Raw genomic sequence first — 26,769 nt, 5'->3', positions numbered from 1 at the left:
TGGTGCCAAGCTTCCTGCCATCCAGGACCTACAGTTGAAGTCGGAAGTTTACATACACCTTGGCCAAATACATTTAATCAACATTTTTCACAATTCCTGACATTTAGTAGTAGTAAAAATGTTCTGTCTTAGGTCTGTTAGGATCACCACTTTATTTTAAGAATGTGTAGTGTCAGAATAATAGCAAAGATAATTATTTATTTCAGCTTTTATTTATTTCATCACATTCCCAGTGGGTCAGAAGTTTACATATACTCAATTAGTATTTGGTAGCATTGCCTTTAATAGTTTAACTTGGGTCAAACAGTTTGGGTAGCGTTCCACAAGCTTCCCACAATAAGTTGGGTGAATTTTGGCCCATTCCTCCTGGAAGAGCTGGTGTAACTGAGTCAGATTTGCAGGCCTCCTTGCTCACACACGCTTTTTCAGTTCTGCCCACAAATGTTCTATAGGATTGAGGTCAGGGCTTTGTGATGGCCACTTCAATACCTTGACTTTGTTGTCCTTAAGCCATTTTGCCACAACTTTGGAAGTGTGCTTGGGGTCATTGTTCTTTTGGAAGACCCATTTGCGACCAAGCTTTAACTTCCTGACTGATGTCTTAAGATGTTGCTTCAATATAATTTTCCTGCCTCATGATGCCATCTATTTTGTGAAGTGCACCAGTCCCTCCTGCAGCAAATCACCCCCACTAGATGATGCTGCACCCATGTGCTTCACGGTTGGGATGGTGTTCTTCGGCCTGCAAGCCTCCTCCAAACATAACAATGGTTCTCTTTTTGTTTCATCAGACTAGAGGACATTTCTTCTTTGTCCCCATATGCAGTTGCAAACCGTAGTCTGTTTTTTTATGGTGGTTTGGAGCATTGGATTCTTCCTTACTGAGCGGCCTTTCAGGTTATGTCGATGTAGGACTCGTTTTACTGTGGATATAGATACTTTTGTGTCTGTTTCCTACAGCATCTTCACAAGGTTATTTGCTGTTGTTCTGGGATTGATTTGCACTTTTCGCACTAAAGTACGTTAATCTCTAGGAGACAGAAGGGGTCTCCTTCCTGAGCGGTATGATGGCTGTATGATTCCATGGTGTTTATACTTGTGTACTATTGTTTGTACAGATGAACATGGCACCTTCAGGTATTTGAAAATTGCTCTCAGGGATGAACCAGACGTGTGGAGATACACCATTTTTTTTGGCTTGGCTGATTTCTTTAGATTTTCCCAAGATGTCAAGCACTGAGGCACTGAGTTTGAAGGTAGGCCTTGGAATACATCTACAGGTACACCTCCAATTGACTCAAATGATGTCAATTAGCCTATCAGAAGCTTCCAAAGCCATGACATCATTTTCTGGAATTTTCCCAGCTGTTTAAAGGCCCAGTCAACTTAGTGTATGTAAACTTCTGACCCACTAGAATTGTGATACAGTGAGTTATAAGTTAAATAATCTGTCTATAAACACTTGTTGGAAAAATTACTTGTGTCATGCACAAAGTAGATGTCCTAACCGACTTGCCAAAACTACAGTTTGTTAACAAGAAATTTGTGGAGTGGTTGAAAAACTAGTTTTAATGACTCCAACCCAAGTGTATGTAAACTTCCGACTTCAACTTTATATACTAGGCGGTGTCAGCGGAAGACCCAAAAAATTGTCATAGACTCCAGTCACCCAAGTCTTAGACTATTCTCTCTGTTATCGCACGGCAAGCGGTACCGGAGCGCCTCCCCCTTTTTACACTGCTGCTACACGCTGTTTATTATCTACGCATAGTCACTTTACTCCTACCTACATGTTCAAATTACCTCAACTAACCTGTACCCCCTGCACATTGACTCTGTACCGATACCCCCTGCATTTGGCCTCGTTTTTGTTATGTACTTTTTATTTTATACTTTAATTTATTTAGTAAATATATAACTATTTTCCTTGAACTGCATTGTTGGTTAAGGGCTTGTAAGTAAGAATTTCACGGTAAGGCCTGTTGTATTCGGCGCATAACATTTTTATGACCTAGAATATGTGGACAACTACAACAACTGTACAACTACAGTCAGACTGTAGACTCTCCTTCCAGACTCACATTAAGCATCTCCAATCCAAAATTAAATATAGAATCAACTTCCTATTTCGTGACAAAGCCTCCTTCACTCATACCACCAAACATACCCTCGTAAAACTGACTATCCTACCGATCCTTGACTTTGACGATGTCATCTACAAAATAGCCCCCAACACTCTATTCAGCAAACTGGATGTAGACAGTGCCATCCGTTTTGTCACCAAAGCCCCATATACTACCCACCACTGCGACCTGTATGCTCTCGTTGGCTGGCCCTCACTTCATATCCGTCGCCAAACCCACTAGCTCCAGGTCATCTATAAGTCTTTGCTAGGTAAAGTCCCCCCCTTATCTCAGCTCACTGGTCACCATAGCAACACCCACACGTAGCACGCACTCCAACAGGTATATTGCACTCGTCATCCCCAAAGTCACCACTTCCATTGGCTGCCTTTCCTTCCAGTTTTCTGCTGTCAATAACTGGAAGGAATTGCAAAAATCTCTGAAGCTGGAGTCTTATATAGACTGTCTAACTATAAGCATCAGCTGTCAGAGCAGCTTACCAATCACTGTACACAGTGTAACGGTTTTCCTCCTCTTCTTCTGAGGAGAAGGAAAGATCGGACCAATGCGCAGCGTGGTAAGTGTCCATATTTTAATGAAATATAACCGAACACTGAATACAAAAGAACAAGAGAAATAAATGAAAACCAAAACAGTTCTGTATGGTAAAACACAGACACAGAAAACAACTACCCACAACCCATAGTGGGAAAACAGGCTGCCTAAGTATGGTTCTCAATCAGAGACAACGATCGACAGCTGCCTCTGATTGGGAACCATACCAGGCCAAACACAGAAATACAAAACCTAGAATACACAACATAGAATGCCCACCCCAACTCACGCTATGACCAAACTAAAACAGAGACATAAAAAAGGAACTAAGGTCAGGACCTGACACACAGCCAATCTGTAAATAGCACACTCGACTACCTCATCCCCATATTATTACTTACCCTTCTGCTCTTTTGCACCCCAGTATCTCTACTTGCACATTCATCTTCTGCACATCTATCACTCCAGTATTAATGCTAAATTGTAATTATTTTCGCCTCTAGGGCCTATTTATTGCTTACCTCCCTACCCTTCTACATTTGCACAAACTGCACATAGATTTTTCTATTTTTCTTTTATTTTGTGTTATTGACTGTACGTTTGTTTATGTGTAACTCGGTGTTGTTGTATTTGTTGCACTGCTTTGCATTATCTTGGCCAGGTCGCAGTTGTAAATGAGAACTTGTTCTCAACTGGCCTACCTGGTTAAATAAAGGTGAAATAAAAAATAAAAAAATGTTTTATTTGATTTGATGCTTCTCTGCTTGGGAGTAAGTTCCTGTGATAGACTATTGTCCTGTCCAAGGGGTATACTTGTAAATCAAGCTGCCTCAAGCTACTGACTCCTGCTCCTATGAGCCATTCTGCCTCGCGCAAGGCTACTTACCATACAGGAAATAGTGTGTCATTTGGGATGCAGCCTAGTAGTTCAGCGGTATGAAATGTCTATGGACATTCAACGCACTTTTGTCTCAACACTATAATCACCTTTTCTAATTGTGCTGCTGGGTGGAAGACCCTGAGCCAAACCCACGGGACTTCCCCCTCTGACTCTTATTTAATGTGCCATTACCATTAATGAACGTACTGCACTTAGACTGAGAGTAAGAGGGAAGGGCTGCAGTGCTGCCTCCTGCACAGCACAGGGACAGCTCCAGGCTTTTGGAGATGGGAACAACCCATAAATGGGCTTAGAGCAAAAAAAGTGTGCATTTAGTGTGGCTGGGGTGGGGGGGTTAACAAAAAAACTCAGACAAGTATTTCATAGCCTTAGCAATGATCCTGCATAAAATGTGTAGAAATGGGTAAGACTTCAGAAGCTGGGTTTTATTACTGTAGCTGGAAACTACTGAGGCAAATATACTAATGGCTAAAGTTGGCCAAACTTGCCAATTAATTGAGGTAGATGGAAGTAAATCTTGGTAAGAACCATCCTTGGAAGTGTCATGCCAGATAAGCCATCTGCCACATACTGTAGCTCCAGATTGTGATGGTTGGATGTCTGCTCTGGAGTAGGAACTGGATAAAGGGGTTAAAGTGTCTTCACTTCACTCCCAAATCAGAAACAGAAGCACTAGCCGGAGCCCGGCTGTATCCATTTTTAAAAAGTTTGTCAGTTTAGAGAAGTGTCTGACCTTCTGTTTGGTCTCCACTCGTCTCACTGGGGGTCAAAAGTCGTTGGTTCCTGTCTCCATGGTGGCTAAGTCCAGCGTCTATGGGTCCATTTACAACAGAAAAGAGAACATCTACCCTAAGACCACCACACTTCACACACTTCACACTTAGACACACAATCCAGTTCACACAGACAGGCTCTCTAAAGCTTTCATAATACATACACAGCTCACCTGAGCCAGGCGCCAATTTCTCCTTCCCTGCACTGTGTACCCGTAGCTTCCTGGACCCCGCCTTGTCTGATGACGCTCTGTCTTTAGGTGGTCGCGGCTGCAGGCTCCCTGGCTTCCCTGTACATTACACAACGAGGTTACATTAAAAACACGAGTCACAATAATAGCCTGACAAACACATAATGCAACTTTAGAACCTGAGCAGATAACAGTTTGTTAATGGCTAGCGGAACAGCTTACGGAGTTCTGAATAGTATGCCACAGTAAAACCATCTTTCGTTCTCAATAAAAGGTATTTCAGAAAACGAGCTCTATCCAATCCATCAATAGCGAGTGCAGCAGACTAAATAAAGCTAGCAATGCACAACTAAAGCTAGATATTTTAATGATCTTCTTATACACTCCATCACACTTCAAACGTACTGCATTACCAAGTCTAATATATTAGAATTTAGGTCAGTGAGTGTATAGAGTCAGTGTGCGGCTGAATTACTATCACATAAAGGAGCATGCTAACCAGACATACTTATGTAATATTTCAATTACGCACTCAGATTGAGAAGGGAAACCATAACTATGATGAACGTTGGGGAGTCAATGATTCTGTCATACCATTGTACTAATGAACCAGTGTTTACGGTTAGTTAGCTTGGTGGAAAAGGACAGCTGTTGAAAGTACATTAAATATACACTGATTTAACTTCTCTTAGGGGAGCAGTAATTCGACAAACTGGGATGAATAAAGCAAGCTAGGCAAAACTAAGGAGGAAGTTGTTTTTCAGATTTTCCCAAATCACAATTTCCAAGTCATGTCTGTGACTATTGGTCAGTGTGGGAAGCACACTGTGGAATGAATGTATGGTTTCTGTAGTAGTGTGGCATGCACATTATTAATGGCCTATAAAAAAAACTCTCAGTTCATGCTTGAATTTCTGTTACAACGATTTGAGATTTGCTGATGCTAATGATAACAGTCGACACTACAGTGTGGGATCCACACCGACAGACATCTGGAAGCCCTATCGTCTGAAAACGTCTGAAAACGTCTGAAAACCAACCTCATCAAAAAATATCTTGATTAATCCCACAACACCCTCATGCTTACTATGACTGTGATATATGGTTGTCTCACCTAGCTACTTTCAGATGATTGCACTGTAAATCACTCTGGTTAAGAGTGTCTGCTTAGCGACAAAAGTATTACAGATGAACTGAAACATTTTAGTAAGTTAAGGTAATTTCGATAACCAAATGTGATAAAGAAGCATATTCCTACCCTTAAAACTGCTGAAAAACTCATATTTATGTTAAAATGAATGAAAATCATTTGACTACTCGGGCTCCCGAGTGGCACAGCGGTCTAAGGCACTGCATCAGTGCTAGAGGCGTCACCACAGCCGGCCGTGATTGGGAGTCCCATAGGATGGCAAACAATTTGGCCGGTGTAGGCGGTCATTGTAAAAAAAAATTTGTTCTTAACTGACTAGTTAAATAAAGGTTCAATTTAAAAAAGGACTGTATGTTGCCATGTTGATAATGTGTCAACAACGACATCACTTGATTGGTTCATCTGACAGGCAGCCCTGATTACAATGCATGTGTCACGAATCCCGCTGAAGATGGTGCCTCTTCCTGTTCGGGTGGCGCTCGGCGGTCGTCGTCGCCGGCCTACTAGCTGCCACCGATCCCCTTTTCTGTTTCATTTACTTGTGTCTGATCAGTTGCACCTGTTTTGTGTTTAGGTTTTGATTGTGGGCTATTTAAACCCAGTAGGCCCGCCGCCTTTTGTGCGGGCTTGTTTCTCTGTTCGTTTTGTGGATGTGATATTTTTGTATTTCTCCGGACTGTTTGTGTCCTGTTTTTGGGCCGGTCATTGTATGCGCCTGGTGTTTTGGCGAGACCTACTTTTCTCCGGAATAAATACAGTTGTCCTTTACCCTCTGCTCTCTGCGCCTGACTCCGCACCCACTACTCCTAGAAGTCGTAACAGCATGTTAGTAGCCTCATTGACAATGTTTTCATTTTGACAACAAAAAAAAATATAAGTGCTTTTTAGAAGGCACTCCTGTTATAGACTAGCTAGGTCAGGGTTCCCCAACTAGCGGCCCACTGGACGAATTTGGCCCGCAGGTGATTTTATTTATTTTAGTTTTCTGAGCAAAAATGTAAGAAAACATTTTTTATTTAAAAATATGTATATTTTCTTGTTGGACATAAAACACCGTAAAAACACCTGCAAATCAGCTTAGAGTGATTTATTTTTGGAAATCTGTTCCAATGTATTCCCACACATAATAAAGAGATATACAGTATGCGATCGTATACAAATGTAAGCAATGTTTGAAATTATTCTGTTTTAGTTAAATATTATATCCGTTTGTGCTTCTTGCGGTCAATCTGCAGTTTACAAATGATTTGTAATTATGTTCCGGCCCCCTGACCATCTGCTTAAGAAAAAAAATCGGCCCGTGGCTGAATCTAGTTGATGATCCCTAAACTAGGTGATGTGGCATGATAAATTGACCAAAAAAATTATACTGTGCGTTGTGGGCTATCATAGCCAGCTAGTCCAAAACCACGGCATGCTCAGCTATCCTTGATGGATATTTTGCATGCTAGTGTCGTTATCGGAACAGCTTGCTACAGAGCAGGATTTTACTATGGATTATGGATTTCACTATGGACATTGGTAACATAATTTGGTCTCATAAATCTGACAACTAGCTGCAATTGATTTAATACGAGTTGACACTGTTAACAACCCGACATGTCGGTTGCTAAATCTTTCAGATCAGACACCTAGCTAGCTTCAATAGTCCTTTTTCTAGCCAGCTGTTTCTGGCCCAGCTAGCTTGCTAGCCTCTACTGGGTTTGCAGTGAAGTCCCTCACTGCAAACCATATTGAATACCGTTTCATGCATAGTGTTCACGATCTGCAAAAGTGACTTCATTACCATGCAGTTGGCTAGCTTACTAAACTTGTTTGCTGTTAGCTAGCTTGCTGGCAAACACAGTATGATCAGATGCACATGTCAAAACTACTGTAATGTTTAACACAGCTAGACCTTGCTCGCTGAACGGATACCAAAGGCCATGAGTAAAGTAGGCGCGCGGACGCTCTACCATTCCTATTACTCTGTTTCAATATGGCTGCGGCCACATCTCTCTAAGCTTCAACAATTTAAAATATTATGTTCTAAAAGTATTGTCCTAACATCCCGTTCAACAAGGTTACCTAACATCGACATGTAAAACAATGTTGTAGGTTGATTTGAGCATTTCAGTTGAATGTAAATGTCTATGGCATTTTTACTTGACGTTGTGTGGAACAGACGACAGAGTGTAGTCCTTACCTGCCAGCTCATAAACGGAGTCATTCTTCTGGCTACTGGGACCAGGTTGTTTCTCGCTCCAGTCTCCATGATCCTGATGTCTCTCTGAAGCAGCTGTTCTATTTGTTCTTGCACCAGATACAGACCCCTGTGACAGAGAGAAAGAAGGAGAGAGAGGGAGCAAGCGAGAGAGACAGAGAGAGAGAGAGAGAGAGAGAGACAGAGACAGAGAGAGAGAGAGAGCGAGAGAGAGAGAGAACAAGATTGGCAACCTGTTGCCCAAAGAAAAGGGCAACATTATGTTTATTTATTTTCCCGTTTGTACTTGAACTATTTGCACGTCGTTACAACACTGTACATAGCCATAAATGTCTCTATTCCTTTTAAACTTTTGTGAGTGTAATGCTTACTATTTACAATGTAATATGCTTCCCATGCCAATGAAGCCATTTGAATTGAATTGAGAGAGAGAGAGAGAGAGAGAGAGAGAGAGAGAGAGAGAGAGAGAGAGAGAGAGAGAGAGAGAGAGAGAGGTATAAAAACATATTATAAAACATAAATCAAATCAGAGCACTAAAGACAGAAACAGAAAAGCCAAAACCAACAAAAGAGGATCACAGAGCGGATCTCTCTCGGGAGTCCTAGAAGACACTGGCTTTCCAATGATGGGAGATATGACAGGCGGATAATAATACAGAAATAGTTCAGAATGCGTCAAAGACCCAAATAACTTCCGGTACCCTCAAGACAACATCCGTTGATTCTTATCATCATCAAACTATTGGAGAAAAAGAGAAAACAAAAGCAGGAATTCCTCAAATACTATTCACAAATGTCTCTTTGCGGATGTGATATCTATGTTTGGAGAGTGGGGCAGCGGTACAATAAAATAACAACAGCTCCTCCCAAAACTTATTTTCACACTATTGGTAAATGCAATAGTCACATCGTATGATACATGTGTTCATGTGGGTATTCAAAAGAGAGACTCTAACGCTCCCATGCAATATATCTATATATGACATCAACCCATGTTTGGACAGCAAGCTCCCTTCTCAGGGGAGTATTACCATATTCATGATCCGGTGTGTCCTCCCGTCCTGTGTCCTCCCGTCCTGTCCCTGTCCCTCTGAGAGTCCACTATTCTTCCTTCCGGTCAGTGGAGGGGGTCCTAAAACCCTCGACCCAAATGCGATGTGGGAGGCGTCCAGCTGGTTCTTGGGGGCTCGAGCAGCACTGGCTACCCTGCCACTGCCTGACTGATCTGGAAGGTACAAAAATAAACGGATCATTTGGATACTCATTTGTTATCAATGTTTACAACGCATAGGATCATCTCTTTCAATGTAATACTGGGGAAATAGATAGTGATCTTGACTGTGATAGTGATCAACAGCGATGTCTGGCTGTTTAGTGTAATTTTCAAGTAACCAGCTCAAACACATTACACATAGGCTTAATGTAGCATATCAGCCCATTACTATTAAACTGTTACTCGCACTGTCACCACTTTGCACTTATTTGTGTTTCATTAATATTACTCGAGGCTAAGAATAACACAGCAAGAGACAAACGCTGCCTATGTAAAACGGCAGTGATATCCTGACATTGCAAATAGATTCCAGCTGATTTAACATATGGATTTGAGCTTGATATTACAGTGGCATACTAGCACCCCTCTGCACATAATTCATTTACTAACATAAATTACACCCCTCTCAACCAAGATTGATAAAAAAAAAACGGACAGAGTTGAAGTCAGAAGTTTACATAGACTTAGGTTGGAGTCATTAAAACACATTTTCAACCACTCCACAAATTTCTTGTTAAAAAAACTGTAGTTTTGGCAAGTCGGTTAGGACATCTACTTTGTGCATGACACAATAATTTTTTCCAACAACTGTTTATAGACAGATTATTTCACTTATAATTCACTGTATCACAATTCCAGTGGGTCAGAAGTTTACATGCACTTAGTTGACTGTGCCTTTAAACAGCTTGAAAATTCCCGAAAATGATGTCATGGCTTTAGAAGCTTGCGATAGGCTAATTTACATAATTTGAGTCAATTGGAGGCGTACCTGTGGATGTATTTCAAGGCCTAACTTCAAACTCAGTGCCTCTTTGCTTGACACCATGGGAAAATCAAAAGAAATCAGCCAAGACCTCAGAAAAAAAATTGTAGACCTCCACAAGTCTGGTTCATCCTGGGGAGCAATTTCCAAACGCCTGAAGGTACCACTTTCATCAAACAATAGTATGCAAGTATAAACACCATGGGACCACGCAGCTGTCATACCGCTCAGGAAGGAGACGCGTTCTATCTCCTAGAGATTAACATACTTTGGTGCGAAAAGTGCAAATCAATCCCAGAACAACAGCAAAGGACCTTGTGAAGATGCTGGAGGAAACAGGTACACAATTATCTATATCCACAGTAAAACAAGTCCTATACATAACCTGAAAGACCACTCAGCAAAGAAGGAGCCACTGTTCCAAAACCGCTACAAAAAAAGCCAGACTACGGTTTGCAACTGCACATGGGAACAAAGATCATACTTTTTGGAGAAATGTCTTCTGGTCTAATGAAACAAAAATAGAACTGTTTGGCCATAATGACCATCGTTATGTTTGGAGGAAAAAGGGGGAGGCTTGCAAGCCGAAAAACACCATCCCAACCGTGAAGCACGGGGTGGCAGCATCATGTTGTGGGGGTGCTTTGCTGCAGGAGGGACTGGTGCACTTCACAAAATAGATGGCATCATGAGGCAGGAAAATTATGTGGATATATTGAAGCAACATCTCAAGACATCTGTCAGGAAGTTAAAGCTTGGTTGCAAATGGGTCTTCCAAATGGACAATGACCCCAAGCATACTTCCAAAGTTGTGGCAAAATGGCTTAAGGACAACAAGGTCAAGGTATTGGAGTGGCCATCACAAAGCCCTGACCTCAATCCCGTAGAAAATTTGTGGGCAGAACTGAAAAAGTGTGTGCGAGCAAGGAGGCCTACAAACATGACTCAGTTACACCAGCTCTGTCAGGAGGAATGGGCCAAAATTCACCCAACTTATTGTTGGAAGCTTGGGGAAGGCTACCCGAAACGTTGAACCCAAGTTAAACCAGTTAAAGTCAAAGCTACTAAATACTAATTGAGTGTATGTAAACTTCTGACTCACTGGGAATGTGATGAAAGAAATAAAAGCTGAAATAAATCATTCTCTCTACTATTATTCTGACATCTCACATTCTTAAAATAAAGTGGTGATCCTAACAGGCCTAAGACAGGGAATTATTACTAGGAATTGTGAGTTTAAATGTATTTGGCTAAGGTGCATGTAAACTTCTGACTTCAACTGTAGCTATGTTATGTAAACGGTGCTATAACTAATCAGATAAATATTGGGAGTGGGAAATAAGCACCCTAGCTTCCTTTATATAAATGCAGAAGCTTGAGTCTGATTGGTTTGAAACACCACAACTTACAGGCCTGGGTCGTTCCACAACATGAGTCCCTTTTGCGTCCTTTTGATATTTTAAGTAGAAATGATGCACCAATATTGGATTTTAATAGCCTGTTATATTAAATGAAGTGCTCTTTAATATAGACCATATGGAAAATTCAATAAATCAGATTTTTGTATACCCCTTGTTAGTTTGTACAGTAGTTTCTGTAGATTATTATTTATTTAAGGTGATTATTGATTTATTTTAAGGTTAAAAAAACAACTCAATTTATTAATGGTGAAACTATTCCTATTTAAAAATGATTTTTCAAAAGAAACATTAAACATCAGTCCTGACTCACTTGGTAGAGCCTGGCACTTGCAACACCAGCGTTGAGGGTTAGATTCTCACAGGGAACCAGTATGAAAATGTATGCACTCACTACTGTAGGTCGATCTGGATAAAAGGGTCTGCTAAATGACTGGAATGCCAAAAAATGTCAAATCTAATAGTGAAAGCGGGTGAGCTGGTTCTACTTTTTTTTTGCAATTTTCTGGTTTTGTGGTGGAAAACTGAGTGGGTCGAGCATTACACGCCAACCCTGTTTCCCATAAATAGACAGGCAATCATTTTTTCACAATATTTTATTTCTTTGTGAAGCTTGCATTCAATTGCCCCTAATTGCTGCATACAACAAGCTTCCATTCCCCCTGTCACAAGGGGATTTATGGCTGATTTAAGATGAAGTCGTCAACTCTGTAACGTTCAACACCGTTACTTTCTTTGGCACTTAATAGGCACTTACCATATAACAAATAAATAATAATAATAATAACCTCTTGAGATTGTTTTTTTTTTGTTGTAAAAGTTGAACATAAAAGCTCGTCATGACAGAATGTTAAAATGAGGGGAAATAAAGGTTTTCACCACACTGCCCAAAAGGGAACAACCCGCCTACACTTTTCCATAGCAAAGTGCCTAGTGATAATTGGATGAACCTAAAGACAAGGTCACACCATTGTTGAAAAGACAAAACCAAGCATGCAATTGGTTCAACTGTTCTCTCTCAACAACAACAAAAAATCTCTATAAATGTTTCATCTTTTAATTTGCTGTTTGGCTGACGAATGTACTAAACTCAAGAAACAGTAATTAGCAACAGTCTTTTTTACACAATTAGATAGGATGTCTACTTTAATAGCAATCCCTTTTAATCATTATTAGGCATGTTATGCTAATAACTAGACCAACCAATTATGAGAACTAATTTACAAGAAAACGAACGGTGTGTGCGTGCACGAGTGTGTGCATTGTATGTGTGTCTCTCTCTCTTGGTGTGTGTGTGTGTGTGTGTGTGTGTGTGTGTGTGTGTGTGTGTGTGTGTGTGTATGCATGCATGCGTCCAAGTGTGTGTGTGCATGTGATTACTGTTCATTTCTAATGGCACGGCCAAGTGACTCAACATGCTGGAGACAGCTGTCAGAACAAATAAATATGCGCTGATGAAAAGGCCACAGAGGTACTGTCTGTCTGTAGGGGAGCAGAGTGGGGCTCCTGAATCACTGGCGCATGTCTTTCTCCCTCATAAACACATATAATTGCTGTTCTTTCTCTCTCTCTGGGTGTACAGGTGCGGGGTGATGTGCGAGCCAAATTCCAAAGGCCACCTGGGTTTTAGAGTGCAACAATCACACTGTGCCGCCTGCAGCAGAGTGGAAGCTTTTAGGTGAGAATAAATGCAAGTCCTTCAAAGTACTACTTACTGCCTGTTCTGGATTTTCATTGCTTTCAACCATAAAACAACAACAAAAAAGTACACAAAACAACAACAATGGAACTCTGACCGCCTTTCAAAGTTATAGGGATGGTTATGTAAAGCCACAAAATCCCAATGGGCATTGCTGTACTCTGATGATGCTGTCTTCCTGGGTATGCCTTTAAGGCCCTGTCTTTATGTATTTAATCCCTCAGAAACTCTATTAGACTTTACATACCATCTGTGATAGCAGCTCAGGAATCAACAGGAGATTACTGAACTGACAGATTATTATGTAAGCCATGAGAGACAAGCAAACTATCTGCACATGATTACATGCAACAAAAGTGTCTGGAAAAGCACAATCTATATTCAACTGCTTATTTGTGTTTAAACATGTTATGGACATATTGAAAAACAAAACACATTTTACATTTCAAAGATAAAGATTTGCAATATGCTGCTTTCAATAAATGGAAAACAGTTTGCAACTATGGGACTATGTTTACTTTGGTTAGATGTGGGGGTCTGAGGCTGAGTTTAGCCAGTCATGAAGCATATCCAATCAGGGAAACAAAAACAGAAGGAGCCAGAAAGGGCAAACCAATTTCAGAGAATTACTGGTGTCTGTTTGAAACAAATGGAAAAGTCTGGCTTATATGGAAATTAATTGAACTGAATTATTATTTGTTTCTTGGTCAAAGACGGAACAAAATGGACGTAGCCTTGAACTGTTTGATGAAAATAAATACCGGACTTGATTTGATTGTTTTGTATTACTGGGTTATTGTTACTATTATTGGACAATCACTTGGTTAGCGATTGACACTCAAGAACTCAAGATGAACAAGATCTCAAGCTCTATCCCAGCCATAACGTGCTTGTTCCAACCAAAGAGGGGGATTAGAAATAAACACAGAGCGCAGCATTTGTTCTCTCAAATGAAGAAAGTCACACCCCCACATGATTTTGAGTGTGCAACTTTCTTTTTTACTTGTATCCAACACCTCACAGAAGGGATGTAGGTTCTTTATCTATTTACTTCATAGATGTGTTGTCTCACCCACCAGACTCAGAGTTGTGAGGGCAAGTCTTCACGTCTGCCAGTCTCAGCCTCTCCATGTTCTTTACCTGGATCACCTGGTGGACGTCAGGGGGAAACTGGCAGCTCCGAGGGATCGAGCCCATGGGACCATTTACACCAATATATAGGTCTACAGAGGGGAAATAAAAACAAAAAACTACACATGAAACAAGAGAATGAATAAACAAAAAGTGATCTAGCTGAAAACATAATCATGGAGGTATTGGCTTTCTCAAGGAAGAGAAAATAACCATTTTGCATTATAATTCATAAAAAAAATTGAAAAAATCCAGGCCTATCCATTTTCCAGATGAACTGGCAGGCGGTGTACTGGGTGTACACACACACACACACACGCACACACACACGCACGCACACACGCACGCACACACGCACGCACGCACGCACGCAGGCGCACACACACACACACACACAAGTAATCTGCAGCTCAAGGTGTTGCTGTGCCATATCAAACATCACTGTCGTGATGCTCTGTGAGGGATGGAGGCATGAGGTTGGACTCACCCTGGGGTGTATCATTGATTCACCATGTGGGAAGAGGCTATTCACATGATACACGTCAGCTTACCATGACTGTTTAAGCAACCTACCATGGTAGGCCAGGCATCCATTTTCAAAAAGGCCTAATGTTCATGAGAATAAAAATGTTCAGTTTAATATCCATGGAATGGACAAAAATGAAGAAGACATGTCTGGCCATGATGGAGCGTTTAGAGTGTTTTGGTGTGACTGACTGACTGACTGACTGACTGACTGAATGTCTTACCTCCATCAGAAGCCCCTGCAGGCTCAGTCTTCATGGTGAAGATTCTCCGTAACTTACAGCTGGCAGAGACAGTGATTCCATCCAGGGATAAGAACCCTGCACCTTTAAACAGCTCACTGGTGAATGACACAAGGTCGATGCACATGTTGCACCACTAGAGATGAGAAAAGAGGGAAGAGAAGGAAATTGTTTTGTTCAGACTATCTAAAGCAATTTAAACAGGTGACAGCTCTCCTTGTCCCTGTCTTTTTATTTTTAAAGTTTGTTGAAGCAATATCCCAGCTAACAACAAATGCTCACATAACTTTAGAGAACATTCCTTTACAGGTCCAATGCAGACGTTTTCATCTCAATATCAAATAATTTGTGGGTAACAATTAAGTACCTTACTGTGATTGTTCTACTAAACTATATGGAATAAAAAAAGGTCATACCAAAGATTATTATTCTATTTGATTTTGGATTTTTAAGACCCCTTGAAGTATCAAAAATGAATTCGAAAAAAATATTTATTTGGCCTTACTGCTATTAGCCCATACAAACACATTGAATAAGAAAGAGACAGATACAATAAGAAAGAACAGATAGTCCCCCCCCTAAAAATCTAAAGGAAGTTTGTTTTGAAGGGTCTATCCTTAGAGATATAGGAAAGATTCTGAGAAACGACATTACTTTAAGACATGAAGGTCATTCAATCCGGAAATATTCAAGAACTTTGAATGTTTCTTCAAGTGCAGTCGCAAAAACCAAGCGCTATGATGTTACCTCTGCTGCAGAGGATACGTTCATTAGAGTTTCCAGCCTCAGAAATTGTAGCCCAAATAAATGCTTCACAGAGTTCAAGTAACAGACACATCTCAACATCAAGAGGAGACTGTGTGAATCAGTCCTTCATGGTTGAATTGCTGCAAAGAAACCACTACTAAAGGACACCAAATCTATCCTTTGGTCTGATGAGTCAAAATGTGAGATTTTTGTTTCCAACCGCTGTATCTTTGTGAGACGCAGAGTAGGTGAACGGATGATTTCTGCATGTGCGGTTCCCAACGTGAAGCATGGAGGATGAGGTGTGATGGTGTGGGGTGCTTTGCTGGTGACACTGTCAGTGATTTATTTAGAATTCAAAGCACACTTAATCATCATGGCTACCACAGCATTCTGCAGTGATACGCCATTACATCTGGTCTGCACTTAGTGGGACAATGACCCAACACACCTCCAGGCTGTGTAAGGGCTATTTGACCAAGAAGGAAAGTGATGGAGTGCTGCATCAGATGACCTGGCCTCCACAATCACTAAACCCAATTGAGATGGTTTAGGATGAGTTGGACTGCAGAGTGAATGAAAAGCAGCCAACAAGTGCTCAGCATATGAAGTTGTTGAAAAAGCATTCAAGGTGAAGCTGGTTGAGAGAATGCCAAGAGTGTCATGGAGGCAAAGGGTGGCTACTTTGAATAATATAAAATATATTTAGATTGTTTAACACTTTTTTGGTTACTACGTGATTCCATATGTGTTATTTCATAGTTTTGATGTCTTCACTATTGTTCTAGAATGTAGAAAATAGTACAAATAAAGAAAAACCCTTGAATGTGTCCAAACCTTTGATTGGTACAATATATACCTGGTAAAATATATACTCCCATTAATTTTTTCAACTGGGGGACCTTCAGAATTTTTGTTGGGGGGGGGAGGGGAAGAACGTTTCTTTGGGACCATCAGGCGACATCCTGAAAAACGTATTTGGGGAAGTCACCCGGAACAACCCGGGAACTAAACAAAAACCTCCAGGGGACCATAACAGAATGTCCTATGTTTTAAATGTCTTTGAACACAGGAATGCTCTTGCAATGTTATCTTATATTTGGAGAACATGGCACCATGTTCTGTGTATGTTTGGTGTGATGTTGATGATTCTCCTAACCCTCAGAAAACTGAAAACACAAATGTTCTTGCAACCTCCCATGAAATGTGTCTAAAACATAAATATCTTATATTCTAAGAACATGGCAACCATGCTCTGTGTTTGTTTGGTGTGACGTTGATAGAATATTCTCAGAACCCTCAGAAAACAGGACACGCAAATGTTCTTGCAACGTCCCACGAAGCGTGTCTTGAACGCTAATATTGAATATTCTGAGAACATGGTACCATTTGTCCTAACTCTAACACCAAAACGTGCTAAATAGGCTCTCATAAGGCTGACATCGATAGAATGTTCCTAGAACTAACGGAAATCTGGACACTCAAACATCAGGAGAACATTACAGATAACATTACTAAAATGTTCTCTCTCCCTAGAATTGTAAGCTGGGATAGTATCTTTCGAAATGGTAGAAATTGGCAGAACTTTCTTAAGTCACAAGCAACCTCGATATATTGTACTTATGTTAGTGGTGGAGGCGAGGGCAATACTCACAACGTTGCGTTTCAGACCGAAAGGTATCCTTGCATGCAAGGGTGTAGCAGAGAACTCTTTATGAACCGTGGATAGGTACAGCCTCCTTTTCAGATGACCTAAATCAGTTATCCTGAAAAACAAGTGAAGGAATTTATGAGTTAATAGTGAACAGCAATTATATATTACAACAAAGCTTTCAACTCTTAGAAAAAAATCTAGAATCTAAAAGGGTTCTTTGGGCTGTCCCCATAGGAGAACCCTTTTTGGTCCCGAGAAGAACACTTTTGGCATTCAGGCCAAAGAGTTCAATCTTGGTTTCATCAGACCAGAGAATCTTGTTTCTCATGGTCTGAGAGTCCTTTGGGTGACTTTTGGCAATCTCCAAGCGGGCTGTCATGTGCCTTTTACTTCAGGCTTCAGTCTGGCCACTCTACCATAAAGGATTGGTGGAGTGCTGCAGAGAGGTTTGTCCTTCTGGAAGCTTCTCCCATCTCCACAGAGGACCTCTGGAACTCTGTCAGAGTGACCATCGGGTTCTTGGTCACTTCCCTGACCAAGGCCTTTCTCCCCCGATTGCTCAGTTTGGCCGGGCGGCCAGCTCTAGGAACAATCTTGGTGGTTCCTAACTTCTCCCATTTAAGAATGATGGAGGTCACTGTGTTCTTGGGGACCTTCAATGCTGCTGCAAAAAAAAATTGTTGGTATCCTTTTTTGGTAGTTTTTTTGGAGTTCTATAGGACAATTCCTACAACCTGAATGGCTTGGTTTTTGCTCTGATATACACTGTCAACTGTGGGACCTTATACAGTACACAAGTGTGTGCCTTTCCAAATCATGTCCAATCAATTAATTTTACCACAGGTGTACTCCAATCTAAACATCTCAAGGATGATCAATGGAAACAGGACGCACCTGAGCTCAATTTCAAGTCTCATAGCAAAGGGTCTGAATACTTATGTAAATAAGGTATCTGTTTTTATTTCTAATACATTTGCAAAAAAAAAAAGAATTCAACCCGTTTTCACTTTGTCATTATAAGGTTGTTATTATTGTGTGTAGATTATTGAGGTGAAAAACTAATTTAATTGATTTTAGAATAAGGCTGTAACGTAACAAAATGTGGAAAATGTCAACGGGTCTGAATACTTTCTGAATGCACTGTAACCCTAATTGCTCCTGTAAGTTGCACTGGATAAAGAACATCTGCTATATGATTAAAATGTGAAATGAAACGATTGATCTTTTAAAGGAACAAACCTGCAGTTGCTACATCCATTTTTGGACATATAAATTGATGATATATACTCATTGATTCTTGAAGAATAGAATTAGTAAATGCCTCATGAGCTTAGTTCAACTGTCGTACCCCATCAAAACCTAAAATATAAGCTTGTTTTTCTCCAATATTTGTAAACATTGTAAATGTACACAAAACTGTAGTCTCAATATATGCTTACAACTATAATTGTGTATAAATTGGATGGTCCTTGCATCAATAGCTCTTTAACAAATAACATTTCTCCAGGCCCGTCCCTCAGCTGTTAACCAAAGCCATTGTTGTTTCAAATGCGGGTTCCCTCTTTAACAGTGAGGGAGAGCTGGCCTATTTTTCCACTAACACAGCTTTCAGGAGCATAATCTATTGCCTTGTGTCAGCGTGATAAGATGCATCCCCTTCATTGTTAGAGGTGGAGGGTAGAAGAGAAGAGGGAATTAATCAATTTACATGCTAATTCACTTTCACCACCTCCACTGAATTATAGCACCTATCTACCGATCCCCACCCCTAAAACAGAATTCAATTTGTGTGAGGAATGAAGATGTGTTGAGGGGTGAAAATGTAATGTTACAGCTAGCTTAAAGCCCCTGAGGGTGTGTTATTAAGACATCAAACAAAGTGTCATTATAATAACATTTTGTATATTGGCCTATCTTTTACAGCATTCATTGTACGCTGCATGCATTCTCTGCAAAGACACACACAGATACATAGGATTTCATAAAAAAATCATATAGGTGTAAACATTTTTTTTTTTTTAATTAATAGCCAAGGGGAGATCACACACACAAACACACTGTTGACCCACCATTTCTGGTAAATTGACTTGGCTGGTGGTGTTCAAAGTAACAAATGTGATACCAAATCCTTCTGGATACATGCAAGAGTAAGTTACATCTTAGATGAAAGGGCATAGTACAAAATAAATAGCATGGCAATTCTGTCTACAGTTTAGTAGCATAATAGCACTGGGGGCTAAAAGCCAAATGGCTCAAAGGCAGAGCACTAATCATTTCTCTCAGTCTCAAGGTTATATGGTTCTTCTAAATTAAGTATACATGCATCATTGATACGAAACTGACACAACCTTCAGTTGAACAATGTGAACAATGAAACATTTGCTACTTTGGGTACATAGAGCTTTCGGCAACTTGAGCCAACTCGGATCGGATTTCGGATTTGTCAAAAATTGAGGACTGTGTGATCTGAGGCATAGAGATTGATGAAAAACTGTTTTAAGTCATGTGTGTGCAAGTAAGCATGTTACTCATGGTTAGGGTTGCAAATGTTACCAGTAAACTACTATAATTTTTGTAGCTTTCAAGTTTTTGGGGGAATTTTACAAGATAATATCTAATGGCATTTTTTTTGGTACCTCAGATTATCACAGGTATCTGTGCTTATTTCTGTCCCTCTGTGTGGCCTTATCACATGTAAAATATATAAAATAATTAAATATGATTTTAAGATAAAACATTTAATGACAAAGCTGGGGAGGTACTACTGCTATAAGGGCACAAGGCGAGACCCAAATGCAGACACAGAAGGCAGATGGTTGAGCTCCGATATATATTATAGCAAAAGGGGTAGGCAAAAGGCAGGTCGGGTACATGCGAGAGTTCATAAACCAGGTCAGAGTCCAAACGGTACAAGATGACAGGCAGGCTCGAGGTCAGGGTGGTCAGGCAGGTGGGCTCAGAGTCAGGACAGTCAAGGGTCAAAACCAGGAGGGCGAGAAAAGAGAGACTGGGAAAAGCAGGAGCTGAGACACAAAACCGGTGGTTGACTTGACAAACAAGACAAACTGGCACAGAGAGACAGGAAACACAGGGATAAATACACCGGGGATAATAAGCGACACCTGGAGGGGGTGGAGACAATCACAAGGACAGGTGAAACAGATCAGGGCGTGACATACGCAATATGCATTTTTTTTAAAGACGGTCATACCTAGGAACATTTTTCTATTTGATTTAGAGTTTTAAGACCCCTTGAAGTATCAAAAATGAGTCCATTTTTTTTGTTGATCAGGAAACGTGTTAATTTATTTTGTCACTAAACAGTCTCCATATATACTGTCTAACCACATTTTTTTCAACTGGTACATTGACAACTGGTACATTGGGGATATTCAAATGAGACTTGTGAGGCCTGTGGACGTCCTAGAGCAAAACAACCGGCATGTACGTGTTCGTGAGTTTCACCTTAACACAGAGGGGTCACATTAGGGTGTAGTTCAAACTGACAGACAGAAGTTGGCAGATCGGCTGTACCAACTTCAGACTAGTCCCAAGACACGTGTGGGAGTCGTAGAGCAACACGGAGAACACCATCGTGTTCTTGAGACTCTCATCTCTCCATGGAGGGGTCATAATAAAAGTTTTTCTAGGCCAAACCGTTCAGACGATTTTGTGAGAAGACCGATTTTCGGAAGTGTTATTAAGACGCATCCAACTGATATCTCTAGATTAAACTGACATATGGGGATTTTTGTATTATGCTAATTAGATTTACGAAGGGGGCACGAACATCAACCTTATTAATAAGGCTATTTTCTGTTGAACTTTATGGTCTATCCACCAAAAACTCATGGACAATTTGGACAAAAATATTGAAATTTAAACATAGAATCGCCGAAAATACCGAAGAAATTACTGAAGATTGCGGTAACTTTGGTAAATTACTGGTAGTTTTGCAACCCTACTCGTGAAATGATTCTAAGCAACAACACGTAAGAATATGGCACATGGCTTGGGTTCTCCTCCGTCCTCAACACACACACACACACACACACACACACACACACACACACACACACACACACACACACACACACACACACACACACACACACACACACACACGCCATGTTAACAACTGATCAAGCTATCTGGCCTACGAAAGCATTACAGCATTAAGACCTTATTCTACTTACAGCTAAGATGGTGTGTTTAACCTCTATTCACGCAGGCACAAATTAAGACAAGGCCTATCAACATGGCTGCCCTGATGCTAAACAGCCTCTCTCAGAGTCCCAAATGGCACCCTATTCCCTTCATAGTGCACTACTTTTGACTAGGGCCCATAGGACTCTGGTCAAAAGTAGTGAACTATATAGGGAACAGGGTGCCATTTGGGACATCCACTGTCTCCCAGCATGTCTTTCCTCTGTAATGGACTTTGGAACAGTGTTCACCTGTTACCTCTACTCCGCCTAGCAGATATGATTAAACATCTCATCTCCTCACCTCACCCAATGTCAGGGTACTACACTGGTGAGCACCAATTACTATTATTGTGATCAGTTCTGAATGCAATCATAACGTACTATGCTATTATTCATCTGCACTATATATACAAAAGTATGTGGACAACCCTTCAAATTAGCGGAGTTGGCTATTTCAGCCACATCCATTTCTGACAGGTGTATAAATTTGAGCACACAGCCATGCAATCTCCATGGACAAACATTGGCAGTAGAATGGCCTTACTGAAGAGCTTGGTGACTTTCAACGTGGCACCATCATAGGATGCCAACAAGTCAGTTTGTTCAATTTCTGCCCTACTAGAGCTACCCCGGTCAACTGTAAGTGCTGTTATTGTGAAGTGGAAACGCCTAGAAGCAACAACGGCTCAGCCGCAAAGTGATAGGCCACACAAACTCACAGAATAGGCCCGTTAAGTGCTGAAGAGCGTAAAAATCGTCTGACCTCGGTTGCAACACTCACTACCAAGTTCCAAACTGCCTCTGGAAGCAACGTCAGCACAAGAACTGTTCGTCGGGAGCTTCATGAAGTGGGTTTCCATGGCCAAGCACCCGCACACAAGCCTAAGATCACCATGTGCAATGCTAAGCGTCAGCTGGAGTGGTGTAAAGCTCGTTGCCATTGGACTCTGGAGCAGTGGAAACGTCTTCTCTGGAATGATGAATCACACTTCACCACCTGACAGTCCCGACGGATGAATCTCGGTTTAGCGGATGCCAGGAGAACGCTACCTGCCCCAATGCATTGTGCCAACTGTACTTTTGGTGGACAATGCCCCATGCACAAAGCGAGGTCCATACATAAATGGTTTGTCGAGATTGGTGTGGAAGAACTTGACTGGCCTGCACAGAGTCCTGACCTCAACCCCATCGAACACCTTTGGGATGAATTGGAACGTTGACTGCAAGCTAGGCCTAATCGCCCAACATCAGTGCCCGACCTCACTAATGCTCGTGGCTGAATGGAAGCAAGTCCCCACAGCAATGTTCTAAAAGCCTTCCCAGAAGAATGGAGGCTGTTATAGCAGCAAAGCGGTGACCAACTCCATATTAATGCCCATGATTTTGGAATGAGATGTTCACATATATTTGGTAATGTAGTGTATCTTCATCATCTGCAGGGAGGGAGGGGGGGAAGGGGAGGGAGGGAGTTTGAGAGAGAGAAAGTAGGAGAGGAGGAATTTATGAAATAGAGGGAAAGAAGCAAACTGAAAGCCTAAAGTAGTTCTTCTGGCCCATTTTCCACACAGCCCCCTCCTCCATCTGAACGATAGCTTCATTAACACTAGCGAGTAACCATGACCAATGTCTCTAATGGATTGCATTTTCTCCAGCCTGGAGTTTTACATAATTACACGGTACCGGTGACCAGGACACAATCGAAACGCTGCGTTTTTCCATTATTGCATCTTTATTAATTAGTGCTTCAGAATAACAAACACTACACAGAAAGATGATGCATGAAATTCATCGACATCACATCAATGTTTTCACTGCAGCGGGACCAACAAGTCTGCTCTGTCCAATGATATAGGGCCTATTATCGGCCCATAATAGGGCCTATATATACCGGTAATACATTAATAAGGCCTATATTTACTCAATTTAGAACAATTCACAAAAGTGTTTGAAGAACACATTTGGCAGACCGAAAGTCCCAAACTGATTAAGTTTCCATTTCAACCAAATGAACTACAAGTTACCAGCAAAGAAAGTGTGCAGCCAAGACTGTTGCTTCACTTACTTCACCCTCTTCATTATTGTGACTACAAATCAAGCCAGGGCTTTGAATATGATCAACTGCCAGCGCCTGTTATCTAATCTGGAAATTAGTTTTGCAGCACAATGGATTATCTTCTTGCTAAAAGCCAATTTTACAAATGTGTTATTGTCTCTCTCAAATAGAAAAAGGTTGCTGAATTAAAAAGAACATTTGAATTGAACTCACTCTAGATAATGTAACACCTGATTACCTTTGTTTATAATAACTTTTTAATATCCACCTCATCGGAAGTGTTGATTTTAGCAATTCTGATTATGGAAATTCTTCTGAGGATGGCAGGCTTAGACATAGAGTTTAGAGTGTATGCCATCTCTCCTTTACTGTGTACTAAGCACACTGATTTAAGTGTGTGTGTGTGTGTGAGAATGTGTGAATGAATTAATTAAAGTGTGTGTGCATGTGCGTGCATTTATATGTGTGTGCATATGGTTGCTGCTCTGTGAACAATGTGTAATCCTTTTGTGTAAAGCTAACCCGACCTTCAACATGATGATCTGCTACTATAATTACATATACTACTGCCTGCAGAACAGAGTTTCCTAATGGGTCAAACTATAAAGGTCCTGTGCCTGCCCAGCGTGACACAGTATAATGTGTCACAGAGATACATCTTGTCAGTCCCTTCATTAAAATGGTCAGGTCCTTTCAAACACATTGCTTCAGTTCAGACACACCACCACTGTGGGCTTTTATTCTTAACTTAATGAAGTTTCAGTAGACAAAAGATTACAGAATTATCCAATACTAACTCACTGTCATTATAATGAGAGCGAGAGAGCGAGAGACAGACAGACAGACAGACAAACAGACAGACAGACAGACAGACAGAGAGCGAGAGTCTGTGTGCATGCATGCGTATGTCTACATTAAAAGGTAATGGATGTCTTTTGGAACCAATAAAACTGTCACTATGTTTCCCTGAGGAATTAGTGGCTGGATATAGATGATCAACTCATGTTGGGAGGAGGGAGAATAAATGTGACATGGGGCAGTTAGATTATGGCTGACAGACAGCTTCAGTGTTAAAGGTGTGTGATTACAGTGTTTTTTTCTGGTATGAAGCAAGGCCATGAAGTAAGTGAAAATAAGAGGATACTGGTCTGGTAGGCTACTTACACAAGCTCTGTAGAGAAGTCTTTACATTGGGAAACATTCACCTGGAGGACCAAGAATCTCTGTACCAGTCCAACTGGAATGAAAATCAAACAAACATACATTATTCAACCTACAGTAAATTAGTAATAGACTCTGTGCCCTGTTTTTTCAATAGGCCTAGTTGGGTACAATATTCTTAGGTCTCATTCAAACAGTATATGGTTGAGACTTACGAGACATTTTTCCATCCTTTGGCATCTGCATTTTAATAGCTTGGCTGCTCCCCTCCAGACTGTACACAAAGCTCTTGACCTCTTTGTCAAACTCCTAGAGCAGAGCAATGCAAAAATGCTAGATTATGTTGATCAGATTATTCATATCAGCAGCGGCAGATTGGCCATCTGGCAATTCTGGCAAATGCCAGATGGGCTGGACCATTTTTTGCACGTGCCATTGCGCAGGCATATTGTGCATTCGGAAAGTATTCAGACCCCTTGATTTTTTCCACATTTTGTTACGTTACAGCCTTATTCTAAAATGGATGAAATTGTTTTTTTCCCTCATCAATCTACACACAATACCACATAATGATAAAGCAAAAATAGGTTTTATATATTTTAGCAAAGTTATTAAAAATAAAAAGCTGAAATATAACATTTACATAAGAATTCAGACACTTTACTCAGTACTTTGTTGAAGCACATTTGGCAGTGATTACAGCCTCGAGTCTTCTTGGGTATGACGCTACACGCTTGGCACACCTGTATTTGGGGAGTTTCTCACATTCTTCTCTGCAGATCCTCTCAAGCTCTGTCAGGTTGGATGGGGAGCATCGCTGCACAGATATTTTCAAGTCACTCCAGAGAGGTTAAATCGGGATCAAGTCCGGGCATTGGCTGGGCCACACAAGGACATTCAGAGACTTGTCCCGAAGACACTCCTGCAATGTCTTGGCTGTGTGTTTAGGGTCGTTCTCCTGTTGGAAGGTGAATCTTTTCCCCAGTCTGTGGTCCTGAGCGCTCTGGAGCAGGTTTTCATCAAGTATCTCTCTTTAATTTGCTCTGTTCATCTTTCCCTCAATCCTGACTAGTCTCCCAGTCCCTGCCACTGAAAAACATCCCCACAACATGATGCTGCCTCCACCATGCTTCACGGTAGGGATGGTGCCAGGTTCCCTCCAGAAGTGACGCTTGGCAATCAGGCCAAAGAGTTCAATCTTGGTTTCATCAACCCAGAGAATCTTGTTTCTCATGGTCTGAGAGTTTTTAGGTGCCTTTTGGCAATTTCCAAGATGGCTGTTATGTGCCTTTTACTGAGGAGTGGCTTCCATCTGGCTACTCTACCATAAAGGCCTGATTGGTGGAGTGCTGCAGAGATGGTTGTCATTCTGGAAGGTTGTCCCATCTCCACAGAGGAACTTTTTTGTCACCTCCCTGACCAAGGACGATCTCCCCCGATTGGCCAGGCGGCGAGCTCTAGAAAGACTCTTGGTGGACTCAAACTTCTCCCATTTAAGAATGATGGAGGCCACTGTGTTCTTGGGGACAATTTTTTTTACCCTTCCCCAGATCTGTGCCTCGACATAATCCTGTATCGGAGCTCTAGGGACAATTCCTTCGACCTCATGCCTTGGTTTTTGCTCTGACATGCACTGTCAACTGTGGGACCTTATATAGGAAGGTGTGTGCCTTTCCAAATCATGTCCAATCAATGGAATTTACCACAGGTGGACTCTAATCAAGTTTTAGAAACATCTCAAGAATGATCAATGGAAACAGGATGTACCTGAGCTCAATTTTCGAGTCCCATAGCAAAGGGTCTGAATTCTTAATAAGGTATCTGTTTTTTATGTTTTCGCTTTGTCATTATAGGGTATTGTGTGTATTTAATCCTTTTTAGAATAAGGTTGTAATGTAACAAAATGTGGAAAAAGTAAAGGGGTCTGAATACTTTCCGAATGCACTGGGTAATTGCAAATTAATACGCCTATGATATTAGTTAGTGCACATAAAGATGT

The 26,769-nt window shown here is 41.0% G+C and overlaps 1 protein-coding gene across 1 annotated transcript in view; it reads right to left on the bottom strand.

Annotated features, from left to right (window-relative positions):
- cfap20dc (CFAP20 domain containing) overlaps window positions 1-26,769 on the bottom strand; it is a 54,452-nt gene that overhangs the window by 26,474 nt on the left and 1,209 nt on the right. The window contains exons 3-10 of the mRNA XM_021568790.2: window positions 24,986-25,079; window positions 24,774-24,846; window positions 17,349-17,460; window positions 14,930-15,083; window positions 14,126-14,272; window positions 8,928-9,121; window positions 7,879-8,005; window positions 4,526-4,642 (exon numbers count right to left, since the gene is read on the bottom strand). Coding sequence (XP_021424465.2) covers window positions 4,526-4,642; window positions 7,879-8,005; window positions 8,928-9,121; window positions 14,126-14,272; window positions 14,930-15,083; window positions 17,349-17,460; window positions 24,774-24,846; window positions 24,986-25,079 — 1,018 coding nt within the window. The remainder of the gene's footprint in view (window positions 1-4,525; window positions 4,643-7,878; window positions 8,006-8,927; window positions 9,122-14,125; window positions 14,273-14,929; window positions 15,084-17,348; window positions 17,461-24,773; window positions 24,847-24,985; window positions 25,080-26,769) is intronic.

Source organism: Oncorhynchus mykiss, chromosome 17 (assembly GCF_013265735.2).
Source record: "Oncorhynchus mykiss isolate Arlee chromosome 17, USDA_OmykA_1.1, whole genome shotgun sequence".
NCBI classification, from domain to species: domain Eukaryota; kingdom Metazoa; phylum Chordata; class Actinopteri; order Salmoniformes; family Salmonidae; genus Oncorhynchus; species Oncorhynchus mykiss.
Note: the sequence above shows the minus strand (reverse complement) of the source record. Positions and strands in the feature narration are given on the sequence as shown.